This window comes from Periplaneta americana, chromosome 4 (assembly GCF_040183065.1).
Source record: "Periplaneta americana isolate PAMFEO1 chromosome 4, P.americana_PAMFEO1_priV1, whole genome shotgun sequence".
Taxonomy (NCBI): domain Eukaryota; kingdom Metazoa; phylum Arthropoda; class Insecta; order Blattodea; family Blattidae; genus Periplaneta; species Periplaneta americana.
Window position 1 is genome coordinate 117554989 of NC_091120.1, and position 17430 is coordinate 117572418.

Sequence of the window (17430 nt, forward strand, 5' to 3'; positions counted from 1 at the left end):
GGGAGTTGTGCGACGTGAGTGGAATGGTCACAGGCTACCCTTCGTAGCAGCGGTTTCTCCAGTGATGCCACCTTGACAACTTGTTTCTTTTCGAGAGCAGAGAGCGCATATAAATCTAACAATTACTTTAATTTTAATTACTGTGGTAAAACTAATACGGTAATTCAAAATTATTACATTATGTTATATTATAAACTTTTTCTTTTGTAATTTCCTTGGGCTACCGCCGGTAGCCCCAGTAGTCCGCAAAATACGCCCCTGTATTTTTCCATACACTATTAACATCTAACTCTTTCTCAACTTCGTCGGAGCTTTCTAAAGTGGCAAACCTATTTGAAATTTCGACCTGATAATGTTGCTTAGTTTCCTCGTCCTTTAATTTCAGGATATTGAATCTACTAATATTAACTTGTTGCTCTACTTGCTTGACTACTGATAGTCTTTCTCTTAATTCTCCAATTACCAAATAATGGTCAGAATTACAGTCTGCACCCCTGAAAGTTCGAATGTCTAATATAATAGTATGTCTTCTTTTATCTAACAAGATGTGATCTATCTGGTTATGTGTCAATCCATCTTGAGAAGTCCAAGTATATTTATGTATATCCTTATGAGGAAATGTTGTACTTTTGACAATTAAATTTTCTGATGTCGCAAAACTGACTAACCGAATTCCATTGTCATTACTAGTTACGTGTAAGCTCTTTTTTCCAATAATTGGTTTAGAAATATCCTCCCATCCTGCTTTAGCATTGAAATCCCCCAATAAAATTTTCGTGTGATATCTAGGTACCTGATCAAAAGTAGGTTCCAATTCCTCTTAGAAGCTATCCTTTATATGGTCGTCTTTCTCTTCTGTAGGGGCGTGAGCATTTATAACTAAGATATCGCACCATCTACCCTTAAGTACTAAATACGATAACCTGTCACTGATAAATTCGACATTTTTTACTGCTGATTTTATTCTTTTATGAACAATTATACGAAACTTTATTAATTTTATCAGAAGTTATAAAAAATCTGTTTAGAAATTTACAAAGAACATATAAGGAAATTATTGGTTAGGTCACAGGCTGAGGAGAAACTGCTTACTGAAGGATGCACTGGAAGGAATGGTGAACAGGAGAAGAGTTCGGAGCAGAAGAAGATATCAAATGATAAACAACATAAAGATAAGTGGATCATAGATGGAGACTAAGAGGAAGGCAAAATATAGGAAAGATTGGAGAATGTTGGGTTTGCAGAGAAAGATCTGCCCTTGGCAGAACACTGTGTGTGTGTGTGTGTGTATGCGCGTGCGGGCGTGCATGTGTGCGTGTGTGTGTGTGTGTGTGTGTGTGTGTGTGTGCGTGCGTATGTATGTATAAGGAAATTATAATAGATACATGTAGTATGAATTATTTCGTGACTTTTGGGTAGGCAATGTCTATCCCGTCTCCCCTGAGAAGGAGACAGATTTGAAAATCTCTTGTAAAACTAAGAGGTGACGAACAGAACAAAGTTTACAACAAGTATGCAGTTACAAGAGTGGAAACTGTATCCATTTTGTGTGTTTTGTGTAGTGATATTAAATTTTGCCCCTAATTACAGATGTTCAATAATATGTAGCGACTTGACTATAAGTCTGACCCTGTTTTTTTATTTACAGTTTTTGCTCCATTTCACCTCAGTGTTGGTAAAACTTTTGTGCATTGCCCTGTATATATATATATATATATATATATATATATATCAATCTGATTGTGAAAATACAGTTTACTCTTAATTAACACACTGAGGACTCTTATGCACTCTTTACTGTTTATTAAAACTTTATTTAGATAATAGTTGAATTATAGTGTACAATTTTTCTAGAAAATGTTACTACATTAGTTTTGGGTTGGTTAATTTTCATTCCGTTATCTTCTGACCATTTAGCAATTAAGTTGATGTCATCTTGACGAGCTTGAGAGCTTAAGTTTTGATTCTAAAAAATTTTTAGATCATCAGCAAATAACAGACAATCAGAACTTATTCTTTTGCATGTATCACTAATGAAGACTAAAAATAGAAGAAGACCTAATGTAGAGCCCTGGAGGATGCCAGATATAATGATGAATTGATCGGAGAAAGTACTCGACAGTCCTACATTTGATTGTCTATCACGGGAGTGTCAAAACGTATGGCCTGCGATATCATTCCAAATGGCCCTCGACTAAATATGAAATTTATATTAAGTTTGGCCCTAATATAATATTAATAAGTTTGCGCCTAATGGATTATAGGAACCAAATATAACTAAATAAATCAAAGAACAGAATACCTCTCCTTGGAAGGTATTAGTAATTAATTAGTCCAACACAGAATAACCATCAGTTCAAATAATTGAATGAGATCAGCTACAGTAAGTTGTCTTTCATTCTGCCATCAAAGATAATATGTTCACTCCTAGAAAAACAAGACTATACAGCATGTAGATAGTAGTTCACTCCCAATCCAGCAGGTGGTACCAGTAGACGGATGCAGAAACAGTTCCGTTTGTCTTTGTTGAACGTGAGTTATGACATCAGATTTATAGTGTCACGAGTTAAACCTGTACCCAAGTTCACAAGACACAAAACACTCTGCCTCTCAATCTGCAGTTACTCACTTTAAAGGTAACATCTGACGATAATTTGCTTCTCTGAGATTAAAAATTAGTCTCAGTAAATAAAAATGGTGTAAAGAAAAACATTGACAAGGACTGTAGAGTGTTCAGCGAAACACTGGAAATTTCGTATTTCTATTCTAACAATAATAATGGTACGAATACATATTTTAGTTGTATATCTGTTGTTTCTGTAATAAAAGAATACAACGTGAAATGCCATTATGACCCTAAACATTGTGAATAGTATGGCAAATATATCGGTCAAGCACATGTGGGTAAGTCAATAAATTATAAAGTGAATAGTCAAACCAATAGAACTTGTTTAAACAGGCAAATAAAGTCATCGAGACTGTTATTACACCATCTTTTATATTATCACATAAAACAGAGTGTGCATCAAAACCCTTCAGTGAGGGAGAGTTTTTAATAGTGTGTTTGGTTGCTGCTGCAGAATTAGTACGTCCAGAAAAAAAAGTAATCATGTTCAAATCTAAGCCTCTCAAGGAACACAACTGCTGTGCACATCAGTGAAATTTTAGGATATTTAAAAGAATAACAATGAAACTTGCAGCCAATTTTATTGCATTTTCTATAGCAGACGACGACAGCACTGACATACAAGACGTGGCATAATTTAGCAGTGTTTATTCGAGGTGTGGATGAAGTACATGACCTAATAGGAACTTCTAGAAGTAATACTTTTCAAACAGAATACTACAGCAATGGTATTTAGTATAAGTTATGAAATCTACAGCACTCAATTGGAAGAAATTTATCACTATCACCAATGTTGGTGCTGCTTGTAGGGTGGGTTCAAAAATGGTGTTACAGCTAAATATGCAGAAAAATTAGTAGGGTTGAAGGTGCTAGCTGTAAACTTCACAGGTGTACATTGTATAATACATCAGGAAGCAGTGTCTGCAAAAACATTAAAAATGAATCATATCATGCAAACTGTGATACAAATTGTCAATATTATTCGTCCTCCTGTTAGTAACTATTGTCAATTTACCACTTTTTTTTTTGGAGAACATTGATGAACAATACACAGAGCTAACATGTCAGTCCAAAGTTAGATGGTTAAGTCGGGGCATGTCACCAACTTGGAAGGAAGAGAGGCTAACCACTCAGCCACGAGAGAGGTTATATTCCCCATTATAGGCTAGTGTTTTGTTTTACGTGAGATTCTGTACTACTGTAAGTTTGCAGGCTCTTCAGCTTTCAGTGCATATACAGTACAGGCTTAAGTGTACATTTTGGCCTTTTTAACAGCATATTTTAGAGTTTTTAGTGCATGTAACTCTCAACACTAGTTCTCATTGAAGTATAATGAAGTTTTATCAGTTTTAGAATAAAAATAATGACAATTTTCAGTACTAGTTAGGACAGAAAAATAAATGACAGACCGACATGAATCAAGAGAGTGCTTAAGGAATTTGCAAATACATATTTTCACAACAAAAAGTAAAAGGCAGTTGACTTTAATAGGAACTGCTAGTTCAATGCAAATTTCAGAAGATGTTCAAAATGAACTGCACACTCTTCGAGACCAATACAATAAGGAGCAGTAAAAAAAAAAAATAATAATAATAATCTTCCTGATACTCGCAAAAAGTTCTTAGAACATTATTCAATCCCTTTAATCTTAGTTCTCAAAGGAGATTGTAACTTTACATCATTCTCTGTTTTTATTATTTCTGTTTTTTGTACTTTTAACATTTTATTCTGAGTTTCATAATTGAAAAAGGTTACATGTAAGCTGTTGCTTGAATTTCATCATCTGAAATCCTAGTGTGAACATAAACAAAATACATTGAAAAGTCAACACAGACATGCAAAGTTGCTATGGAAGGCTCACTACTTCCAGTTGCAACTTTGCAGCACGAGTAACATGAAAAGTACCATACAACATAATACTTTTGGTTTGTGTGTGAACACAGCACACAACTTATGCAGATGCAGTGGAAAAGTTGTGCAGCAAAAGTAGCAATGTGTAATTACTGTACCTTTAGGACAATCACATTGATTCATGTCAACCACACTAAACCTTGTTTGAAATTTATGTAATAAACTGCCTATGAATTGGTGTGATGGTTTTGGAATATCTGAATGACAATAACGAAACTCGTTTTAGCTCCACTCACTGTTCAGGAGTCAACATGATAACTCTGAATCATTATAAATTACAACTAAAAATAATAATGAGCTCTCCTTCAGCTCTCATTAACTTGAAACAATAAACAAAACACAAACTAACTGTAGCATTCTTGTTTACAATGGCCAATTTTACAATTAAATCACAAAACATAAAATATAAACGAAAGATAGCAATTATTTCCAAATAGAATAATGCATTCCATTTGGCAAGCAACTTTTGTCACACAATATTATAATACAATACCGTACAATAGATTAACAATAAGAGCATTTTAAATGAAGATATGAGTAAAAAATAACAAAATGCTTTCTTGACATCACCATATGTTTTTAACGAATGAAAACAGAAAATGGAGAGGAAACAGTGATTGGCATTAGTGGTGGTGGTAATGATGGCTTATTGACTTTATGGTAATAATGATACATTACAGAATCTCACCAGCGCATATAGTGGTATGCTGCATCCAATCCATAATTGCGAGTTCCTGACAATGTCCCAAGTTGATTATGAGGCATACCAATATCCACATTCAAATTCGAAGCCTGTGAACATACAAGTCATATAGAACTTCCTGTTATTTAGATTGCACAAATAAGTAAAACATGTTACATATCTATAAAGGTACAGATATGCCCTTTACAGTCCAAGAAGGTGTTTGGGGGACATGAAGGTACAACTCCATGCTTTCATGACCTCAGCACTAGAATAAAATAGTGTGGTCATTAGTGAGCAGTAGTAGAAAGAGGGGATTGCATTTTTATGTGATGGTCAATTCCTGAGTTACCACTCTACCTATACCTAGTGAAGGGAAATCATAGTTCTACGTAAAAAATAAAATCAGTAACATATTCTGGTATGCACAAATTACTTCCCCATAACAAAGTCATATCAACATATTTCTTAATATCCCAAGGTGATACAATATATACATACATACACAGATATAAAGAACTGCCAAGATAAAGTTATAATTTACTATGCTATAGTTAGGTACCATTTCTATAAGAGGGTTATATTTACATTTAGTTATTGAAAATTCAACACAGGCCATAAGGTACAAAAGTAATAGTCACAGTAATTCTTATGGTAGATTCAATATTCAAAATGTCATTATTTCCACAATTTACTAACTATACGAAAAGTGCGATCAAAGTGTCACTTGCATAATCCACCACAACTGTTTCCCCTCCCACTTAAAACAATTCACGACATAATGTATACATTTAATCGAAGACATTATGTAAGAAAAAGCACAGATTCTAATTCCTGAGAATCTCTTCGAAACCACAGGCTTGTGAAATGGTAGAAAGGTTTGATATTGTATTTTCATCCTGAATTGCCCTCATACAGTCAATAAGATCATCTCTGTATTCATATATGGTATTCACACTCCTTGATTGAAGGTTCCATCTAGTTGAAACAGATCTTGGTAGTAGTTTTTTCACTTACTTACTTACTGGCTTTTAAGGAACCCGGAGGTTCATTGCCACCCTCACATAAGCCCGCCATTGATCCCTATCCTGAGCAAGATTAATCCACTCTCTATCATCATATCCCACCTCCCTCAAATCCATTTTAATATTATCCTCCCATCTACGTCTCGGCCTCCCCAAAGGTCTTTTTCCCTCCAGCCTCCCAACTAACACTCTATATGCATTTCTGGATTCGCCCATACGTGCTACATACTCTGCCATCTCAAACGTCTGGATTTCATGTTTCTAATTATGTCAGGTGAAGAATACAATGCGTGCAGCTCTGCGTTGTGTAACTTTCTCCATTCTCCTGTAACTTCATCCCTCTTAGCCCCAAATATTTTCCTAAGAACCTTATTCTCAAACACCCTTAATCTCTGTTCCTCTCTCAAAGTGAGAGTCCAAGTTTCACAGCCATACAGAACAACCAGTAATATAACTGTTTTATAAATTCTTACTTTCAGATTTTTTGACAGCAGACTAGATGACAAAAGCTTCTCAACCGAATAATAACACGCATTTCCCATATTTATTCTGTGTTTAATTTCCTCCTGAGTGTCATTTATATTTGTTACTGTTGCTCCAAGATATTTGAATTTTTCCACCTCTTCGAAGGATGAATCTCCAATTTTTATAGTTCCATTTCGTACAATATTCTCGTCACGAGACATAATCATATACTTTGTCTTTTCGGGATTTACTTCCAACCCTATTGTTTTACTTGCTTCAAGTAGAATTTCCGCGTTTTCCCTAATCGTTTGTGGATTTTCTCCTAACATATTCACGTCATCCGCATAGACAAGAAGCCTAATGTAACCCGTTCAATTCAAAACCCTCTGTGTTATCCTGAACTTTCCTAATGGCATATTCTAGAGCGAAATTAAAAAGTAAAGGTGATAGTGCATCTCCTTGCTTTAGCCTGCAGTGAATTGGAAAAGCATCAGATAGAATCTGGCCTATACGGACTCTGCTGTAAGTTTCACTAAGACACATTTTAATTAATCTAACTAGTTTCTTGGGAATACCAAATTCAATAAGAATATTATATAAACTTCTCTCTTAACCGAGTCATACGCCTTTTTGAAATCTATGAATAACTCATGTACTGTACCCTTATACTCCCATTTTTTCTCCAATATCTGTCGAATACAAAAAATTTGATCAATAGTCGATCTGTTACGCCTAAAACCACACTGATGATCCACAATAACTTCATCAACATATGGAATTAATTTTCTCAAAAGGCTATTCGACAAAATTTTGTACGACATCAAGAAAAGTGATATTCCTCGAAAGTTACTACAGTTTTTTCACTACTTCATCTAAAACTGCTGTGCTCTGTGGAGAAGATGAGAAAAATCAGAAAGTAGCCAATAATAGATATGTGCTAAATATCATCATTCATCATCAATTGTATTAGATTCTGTGGCTCCTTTCAATTAGCACTGAGAGGTCACGATGAAATGGATTCATCTTCTAATCCAGGCATATTTCGTGGTCTCATAAAGTTCAGTGCTGAGCTAGACAACACTCTAAAGACTCACCCCAGAAAATGCAACAGTTTCAAGGGGACGTCAAAAACCATTCAAAACGACCGTTTGGCATTTATGCTATAAGTCTGTCATGAAGAGATTTCATGGCAAATAAAAGCTGCGAACATTCTAGCTGTTATTGCAGATGAAACAAGTGGTATCTACAACAAATTTCAGATGGTGGTTATTTACAGATATAACCATAACAAACCTCTTGAAAGATTCTGGGACTTCATTACAACAAACCTCTTGAAAGATTCTGGGACTTCATTGTTCCTACTGGTCATGATGCACCATCTCTGGCTAAAAGCATAACACATGAGCATGACTGTCATTTAGGAGCTTGTCCCAGGAAACTGATCGCTCAAACATATGATGGTGCTTCAGTCATGAGTGGCTCATTACATGGTGTTCAAGCATTGATCAAGCAAACTTATCCAGACGCAGCTTATGTTCATTGCTATTCACATCAGCTTAATCAGATTATGCAAAATGCCGCATCAGCAAATCGCAATGTGAAATTATTTTTTGCTAACATTTGCTTTGTATATTTTCCAGCAACGAGAATACTTTACAAATATTCTCCAAAAGTTCATTCTTTAAATATCTTTATTAGACATAAGTGTGTACAACTTTACAGCCATTTTTTATTTTTTCTTAAGGACTGGCTTCAGACTCGCAAGAGTGAAGGGTAAATGTAGAGTGGTGGATGGTAATGGTGACGAGAAAAAACCCCTCAGCATCAGTTTTTTTCCCCCACAAATTCCACCCTGACCTAGACAAGGGCTGAACCCAGGTCACCATGGCTGAAGGCAGAGAGACTAACCATCCAGCCATAAGCATTTATAGTTTATTTTGCACACATATTGGAATGAACTATTTAAAATTCTTATATAAACGTCTATCTCTGAATATAATTACCCGCAATACTGCGTTATATTATTAGCAGGGAAAGGATTTATATGTAAATACATATTTACTTATAAAGCTAATATAATTTATATTTTGCATTATCTTTATGTTTCACAATGTGTAGGGTTGAAAAATCCTACTTTTATTTTCCATATTTTTCCATATTTTAGAGTTTAGTACATATTTTCGTTAATTTCCATATATTTTCCATATTTCATATAAAACAGTCCATATTATATTAGGTTTAACAATAAAACAAAACAAAATTCCATTAACTTTTAAAAATACATTTCAACAATAGAGATTTAAACACATGTTCAGTAATCCCTTTAACATCAGAGTTATTTGAAAATTAGCAGTCCTATCAACAATGGGAAAGTAAGTTACAAAACTGTATTAATTTAATTTAAAATTTTTAACAGACTTCAGTTGTGCAGCTCAACAGTTAAATGCCAGTCAGAGTACACATAGGTTCAGTTTTGTAAATCATACTATAAAGACGGTAAATATGCCAAAAGTACGTCATTCAGTCAATTTAAAATCAAAACTAACAAGTTACATTTCAGAATTTAAAGAAGATGGTTTATCAACTGACAATAAAATATTATTTTGTAATTTGTGTCAGTGTGCAGTATCATCTACACAAAAGTTCCTGGTGCAACAACACATTACAACTAGTAAACATCAGGCCAACAAACAACTAAATTCCAAGCAGAGACAATTGTTTTTAACACAACCAACAACATCGAATGTAAGATCTGAGTTTAACATCGACCTGTGCCGTTCTCTCATCTCTGCTGATATTCCTCTCTACAAACTAAAGAATAAGGTCTTCAGGGAATTCCTTGAAAAATATACTCAACATACAATCCCGGATGAGTCAACACTTAGGAAGACGTATGCTCCATCCATCTACGATGAGACAATACAGAAGATAAGAGATGAAATTAAAGATAGTTCAATTTGGGTTTCCATTGATGAGACTCCCGACAAAGAAGGTAGACTTGTTGGTAATGTAGTTATCGGTTTGTTAAGTGAACAATATTCTGAACGAATTCTTTTACATTGTGATGTTCTAGAAAAGTGCAATAACAAAACTATAGTTAAACTGTTCAACGAAGCTATGGGTATCCTGTGGCCAAAGGGTATTATGTACGATAATGTGTTATTCTTTATTAGCGATGCTGCCCCTTATATGGTCAAAGCTGGACAAGCATTATCTGTTGTATATCCTAAATTGACTCATTTTACTTGTGTGGCGCATGCATTTCATCGTGTGGCAGAAGTGGTCAGAGACAATTTCCCTAAAGTAGATTTGTTGATTTCATCAGTGAAAAAAGTATTTCTCAAAGCTCCCAGTAGAGTTAACGTGTTGAAAGAAATGTACCCTGAAATTCCATTGCCACCAAAGCCAATTTTAACTAGATGGGGTACATGGCTAGAAGCAGTTGAATATTATGCCGAACATATAGACTCTATTAACAATGTTCTCCTTGCATTGGACTCTGAAGATGCAGTCTCAATTGATACTGCGAAAACAGTTACCTGTGACATAAGTGTGAAGAATGACTTAGCTCACATTCAGCATACATTTTCATGCATCATAAAAACGCTCAAAAGTCTCCAAAATAGGCACCTTTCACTATCTGAAAGTTTTGAAATTATAAATAGTACTGTGGAACAACTGAATCGTGGTAGAGGTAAAGTTGCAGATGCAGTAAGAGCTAAGGTGGACACTGTACTTTCAAAAAACCCTGGATATGAAGAACTACAAAAGGTTGTTGCTGTGATGAGTGGTGAATCAACAGTGAAGATTAACTTGGACTTATCCCCAGCAGACATTGTGAAATTGAATTATGTACCAGTTACTTCTTGTGACGTCGAACGCTCTTTTAGTCAGTATAAATCTATCCTCAGAGACAATAGAAGAAGATTCACTTTTCAGCACTTGAAAGAAATGTTTGTAACCTATTGTTATGGTAACAGACAATAAAAATTGTGTTTTGTTGAAACTACATTGGAAGATAAGGTACGTCCATTATATTTTTTGTTTAGTTTGATTAAAATGTACCAATATTTAACGTACATAGTCATTTTTTTATAATTTTAAGTCCATATTTAATTCCATATTTTGGTAAAAATCCATATTTAATTCCATATTTTGGTAAAAATAACTACATATATATTTACATATTTCATATATTTTTAGTCCATATAAATCCGTTCCCTGATTATTAGTAAAGCCTGGATTTCTAGTAAAATGCATATTCTTCTCCACACTTTTAAAGGTATGCAGAAAGGTTATACTTCGTAAGACACACCTAGATAAGCAGTTTTAACTATGTTTGTTAGTGCTTATTTTGCAGGAAAACGTTTTTGCTTACTTATTTTACGATTTTTAATTAAAACAGCATATTTTACCCAAAACTGTAACTTTAGAAGTGTATATTTCACTCCTAGCCGTCATTTATCACTGATTTTTTTTTTTTTTTTTTTTTTTTGGTATTTCCTAATAAAAAATTAACTTCAGTCGAATGCGTAAGAAAGCAATGCTAGAGTATGTCCCGGATGCTGTGAAATAATATTGCATAGTTCTAATTTGTAGAGAACCTTGGGATTCCCCGCCAAGCTTCTGCGACTAGGCAGGTCAATCAGTTATTGTACTTATCGTGTTATCAGAATGATGTCACGTGCATGGATAGTGAATTCCCGAGTTTCAAGCTGTAATGTGCAAGTTGTGCAACATGCGTTGGTTCAATAAGGTGTGTGTGATTGCTCGCTATTGTAGTAAAGGAATGGCACCTACAAAAACCTCTCAATCAGCATTCTTATGTAAATGAGTTTGGTTACGTAAATGAGTTTGGAAGTAATATTTTCAGTGTCTTATTTTGTTTGGTGTGTGAAAAGTGTGTTTCTGCGAAGAAAAAAATATGACATTGTGCAGCATATTAATACAACGTGGCATAAGGAGAGGTTTAAGAATAAATCTAAGTTAAACCAGCAACTGATTAAAAGCAATGTGGGTGACCAATCAAGTTCTAGTGATGATACATTTTTCAAAGACTTATGTTTAGCATTAGCGATATTCCATTGTGAAAATTGAATAATGTGCAGCTTCCAGTATTTTTGGAAAAATACACAAACAAAAGGGTGCCGGACTAATCTACATTGTGCAAAAACTATATGCCACGGTGTTTTCCAAGAAGTAATTTGTAATATTCAAGATAAACTGAAGCATGAACGCATATGGATTTCTATTCATGAAACCACAGATGCATCGGGACAGTGCGTATGTAGCAAGAGGGCTAGAATAATTGGTATGTAGTGCTGTAGTTGGTGCTATGAAAGCAGGCAGCAGATCATTTCTTCTTAATATACAAATATTTGACCAAGTAAATCATTCCACTGTTGCAAAATTTTCCAACGACTTGTTACTTTTCTTGTGGCTAGAAGGAGTTCGGTATGACAATGTATTGTTATTTCTCAGTAATGCTGCTCCATATATTGTTAAAGTGGGAGCTGGATTAAAATTAAAAGTTCCTTACCCTAAATTAGTTCACTTGACGTGCCTTGCTCACGGTTTACATCGTGTCACAAACTGTTAGAAGCCAGTATAAAGACATGGATCTTCTTGTTTCCAGCATAAAGAAAGTGTGTATAAAGTCACTGATAAGAATTAAAAAATTTCGTGAACTGCTTCCAAATTTGTCTTTACCTCGTCAGCCAGTCTTAACTCGATGGGGTACATGGTTACAGGTTGGAATATTTCAGGGAAGTGAAAAATGTTTTGAATTCCCTAAATGCAGAAGATGCAGTCAGCATTGCCACAGCCCACGAATGTTTTGCTAAAAACAGCATCCAAGAAAAGATTCAGTACATCCATAAACGTTTCTACAAAATATCCATTTCTCCAAAATTTTATAGAAGTTGGAAGCTCGAGATAATTCCTTGGAACATTTACTTTCTCTGATAGTCGAAATTTCGGTAACATTATCGTCAGAAACACATAGGGTTGCAAAAATTGCGTCCGACAAGCTCAGTCAGGTATTACAGAAAAATTCTGGTTACAAAACACTGTATCAAATTTCTAAAAAACTTTCTGGTGAAGAAACCGATATTGAAGGGGAATTCACTGAACAAGAACTGTGGTGCTTTTCACGTGCGCCTGTGACGTCATGCGATGTCGAAAGAACACTTTCACTTTACAAATCATTTTTCACTGACAGACGCAGGAGTTTCACACAGGAAAATCTCAGGATGATCTTCCTTGTATACTGCAACAGCCTTCAATACGGTAAGAGTTCTACGAAACAAATCATTTATCATTATATTTCCGTGTATTGATTTTTCCTTATTTTGGTGCTTATTTTCACCATTTTTCGTGCTTATTTTACTGTTTCCATGTATTCGTTTTTGCTTATTTTGGTGCTTATTTTCACCATTTTTCGTGCTTATTTGCTTGCTTGTTTTACTGTTTGATTTCGCTTAGAAATCCGGCCTTTAATTATTAATTATATCAATTTTCTAGCTTTCAGTAGTTATTGTTTCGTTGTTCTCTTGTAAGAAGCCACAGCATGTGATTTTCCTCTGTATAATTTATATATTTTGCTTTTATTTAGCACATATTTCTGTGTATTTATTATAGCTTCAAACCATAGCACATTTTAAGGGGATGGAAGTAATGCATAGAAGTTGGTCTACTGTACTCCAATAACCCACCTATTTGTCAGACTGAGTTCACTGTTTAGCATTCAATGTATTCATCCAATAATTACAAGAGAGAAATATGTCACACTAGACAGGAGAGGAAAAGAAAGAATGGTAGACCTGTCTGTCAATAATAGATAGATGGAAACAAATAAAGTACCATATGAAGATAAGGAATTAAAGTGAAGAAGATATAGAACAATATGTCTGAAGAAAGAGAGTAATTAAGTCGAAGATAATCATGAATAAATGAGCAAATTTCTCACAATTAAAAAACAAGAAACAAATGGACTCTGGGAAGTAAAAGTTAACTCAGTATTCTTCAATGAAAACACAGGTGAATATACTGTGTAAAGACTTTTATTGTATTTGACCATGCCATATTAATTAAATGAGATATGCACTTTCATATTTTACATTAAAAAATAAGCATAAACACAAACTGCTAATTTACTCAACAAATTATAACGTATTTGTTTAATTCTGCATGCAATAAATATTTATCTATAAACCAATTTAATATATTGATTACTTTAATCACTTCCATTACTTTTTCTAGCCAAGCATTAAGAATATTTTTTTGAAGGCTGCAGTGGCAGCAGCAGCAGCAGCAGCAGTAGCAGTAGCAGTATTTCAAGTCAAAATTTTGTTAAGTATTTTGATACGATGGCAAAGTTGAACAATACCAGTTATCTTGGAATGTAGGCTTTCACAGCCGGTGTTGATAGGATGCATATTTTCTGGGCTAGAGGGCCTTGGTCTGTCGGTGTTACAACCAAACATTTCAGTTCCTGATACACACAGCAGATCTCTCCGCACACGTGTACCACGTCACTGAAGATGTCCACCGGAGTAATGGACGAAACGTTTGGTTGTAACACCGACAGACCACGGCCCTCTAGCCTGGAAAATACGCATCCTATAATACCAGTTATTTCCCACAGCAGTCTTTCTATCTGACATTTCAATATCTCCTATGGAAAATAAAATGTTCTTTCTAATAACCCTACATTATCTTCCTTAATATTTTATTTATTTATTTTTAGTCGGGTATTTAACAATGCTGTATCAATCAACTAGTATATTATTTAGTACTGATGAAATTGATGATAGTGAGATGGTATCTGGTGAGATGAGAGAAACATTCGCCATAAATTACCTGACCTTAGCCTTATAGTTGGAGAAAGTCTCGAAAAAAAAACCCAACCCAGAAATCAGCCCATGCGCAACTGCAAAACTCTTAATATCATCCAGACATGCTTCATGTAATAAGCCATTCGATGCAAAACATTTTAGAATTTACGTTAAAACTAAGACATAATTTCTTTAGGACTGCAGTGTGATGTAATATGTTGTAAATTCCATGGAGACTACACTGTATTAGCCCAATCTAATACAAAGTTTCTTGAATAAAAATAGCCTTATGAAAATCGTATTTGTATTAAAATTGCCAGAGTCTAGATCTCTTCAGTCATAACATAAGTCTACTTTGTGGGATGCAAAGGCTGTATGGAATATCAATTCTTGATTCATTTTGTGGTCACACAACTGACAAAATCGAGAACCAGGTACCAGAACTAAGCTGTAAATTAAATTAATCTATTTATTATGTACTAATACTTATATATTATTATTATCTTTTGCTAGAGTTGTGGCGCTGACAACAGGGGACAGGAATCAACATTGAAGATAGGTCAATGCGGAGTTGAACAGTGAATAGGAGAGTACCAATCTGTTAAATGTGGGGAATAAAATTACTGAATTTTGAAATTTAGTTGATGTCTACAATCTAGAGTAATTATAGGTATGGAGCTATGGCTTCACAATAATATAAATGATGCAGAAATATGCAGGACTGATTATAGGATTTACAGAGGAGATATAGAGATGACAGAGGCAGAGGAGTATTTGTTTGTATTAAAATAGATACAAATAGCAGCTAGTTATGGTCACATGCTGAAGCCGAAATTATAGCAGTAATCAATAACAAATAGAATGGTGAAAAAGGGATATAATAGCCTCACCCCAAACGAAACAACCTTCTTTACTTTGAGTAAATTGCAAGAAAAGATATCCTTAATATCGTTAGAAAGAAAGGTAGTGTTAGTAGGGGCTCTAAATCTACCCGCAGCAAACTGGGATGGTCAGGTAAAGACAAACACCCTTTCACAAACTTTTGTTAATTACCTAGTATGGGAACAAGGATTTATACAAGTCACAAATAAACCTATGAGGAAAATAACCTTATAAATGTCTTCTTGATACGACTATGGGATAGTGTTACCAGGAATCAGTGATCATAGCAGTGATCAACTCAAGCTAAATTGGCTACAAATTAATGTCCATATCGATACCACTCAAAAAATATGTAGTATAACAAAGTAGGCATTGAAGGTTTACAAAGCTATCTTACAGATCAATATAACAAGTTTTTAGGCGAGGGTAAAAATATGTGTCAAGTTTGGGAAAATTTTAAACAAATAATACCTGAGGCCACCTGCAAATACAGTACATGCCATACAAGATAGTAAAAAATAATTCGGACCCGGAATATTATACAAGATATGTCAGACAACTTTGGATTGTATTTTTTTGGCAATAAATATTATTATTATTATTATTATTATTATTATTATTATTATTATTATTATTTAAGAAAAAGGCTAGGTGAGCATACAAAAAAAGGAATCCAAGTTCCGAAAATTACCAGAAATTCAAGGATCTAACCAAGCAATTGGAAAGAGAAAAAAAAAAAGAGAAAGAAATATATTTTCAAAATTTTTTAAAAGAAGACGAAAATAACTGAGGTAGGTTTTATAATTACACGTACAGAAGAAAGAGAAACAAAGAATTTATACCAGTTTTGAGAGATACTACTGACCAAATAATTACAGGGGACAAACAAAAAGCAAGATTTATGGGACTCAACATTTATTTCTGTATTCAACAAAAAAATAGGGAGATATTAATATCTAAGAAGGTGAATGCACAAAGATGTTCGAAATAATGACTAAAAGTGTTCGTAACAGAATAAAAAGACTACAAAACGAAAATCATGGGATCCAAATGATATAAGTATAGAAATGATAAAATTAGAAGATGAAACCATGATACCGTACTTAATGTGAATTTTTAATATACAATAATTAATTGCAGCATTCCAGATGACTGGAAATCGGCTATCATAATCCCAATTGAAAAAAAAAAAAAATGAGACAAAAGCTATGCTAACAATTACAAACCTATCAATCTCATCAGTTACCTGCAAAATACATTCACAACATTTCAGAAATAACGAATGACTGAACAAAAATCAACATGGCTTCAGACCAGGGCACTGACACGAAAGTCACATTCTTAATACAACAGTTATCCAACATGAAAAACTGTTAGAGAAATTAAGTAGGCTTCCAATAGATAATCGAGTAGCAAGATGAATATATAAATTCTTAGAAAACAGGACCAAAAGGTCAGACTAGGAAAAGAAATGTCAGAATTTAGAAATGTACGTAACTTCAGGAGTCCCTCAAAGAGCAGTTCTTGCAACTCTATTGTTTCTTATATATATATATATATATATATATATATATATATATATATATATATAAAATTCAACAATAATGTTACTTTTATTCCTAGCTTTCAACCACACACCCGTCAACAACAGGTATTCCACTCAATACAGTAGTCGTTATTGCACTCCACAGAACGACAATGACAACTCATGTGAATTATTGAGGAAAACAACAATGTACTCCTAATCTCAACTAATGTTCATAAAGCACTATTTACAAAACAAAACTGTTAGTTCTCAGTTCATAGTTCGTTCGCCCTGGCTAGTTCTTCTAGCTCACTCACTCAAGTTCACGGTACGTCGAACCCAAGGCTTTCAGATAAAGTTCACTGCATGTCAAACCCAAGACTTCCAGACGTGTTGCTTCCGTCTGGATGCTGCCACAGTACTCAAGTTCACTGCACGTCGAACCCCGGTCTCGAAGGCTGCCTTCCTTGCTCGCTCGC

The 17430-nt window shown here is 34.3% G+C and overlaps 1 protein-coding gene across 4 annotated transcripts in view; it reads right to left on the reverse strand.

Annotated features, from left to right (window-relative positions):
- The window catches only part of Smg5 (Smg5 nonsense mediated mRNA decay factor), a 535039-nt gene that overhangs the window by 462250 nt on the left and 55359 nt on the right, over positions 1-17430 (reverse strand). For all 4 annotated transcript variants that reach the window (XM_069823861.1, XM_069823860.1, XM_069823859.1 and 1 more), the window contains exon 5: positions 5226-5329. In XM_069823861.1, the coding sequence (XP_069679962.1) occupies positions 5226-5329 (104 nt within the window). The remainder of the gene's footprint in view (positions 1-5225; positions 5330-17430) is intronic.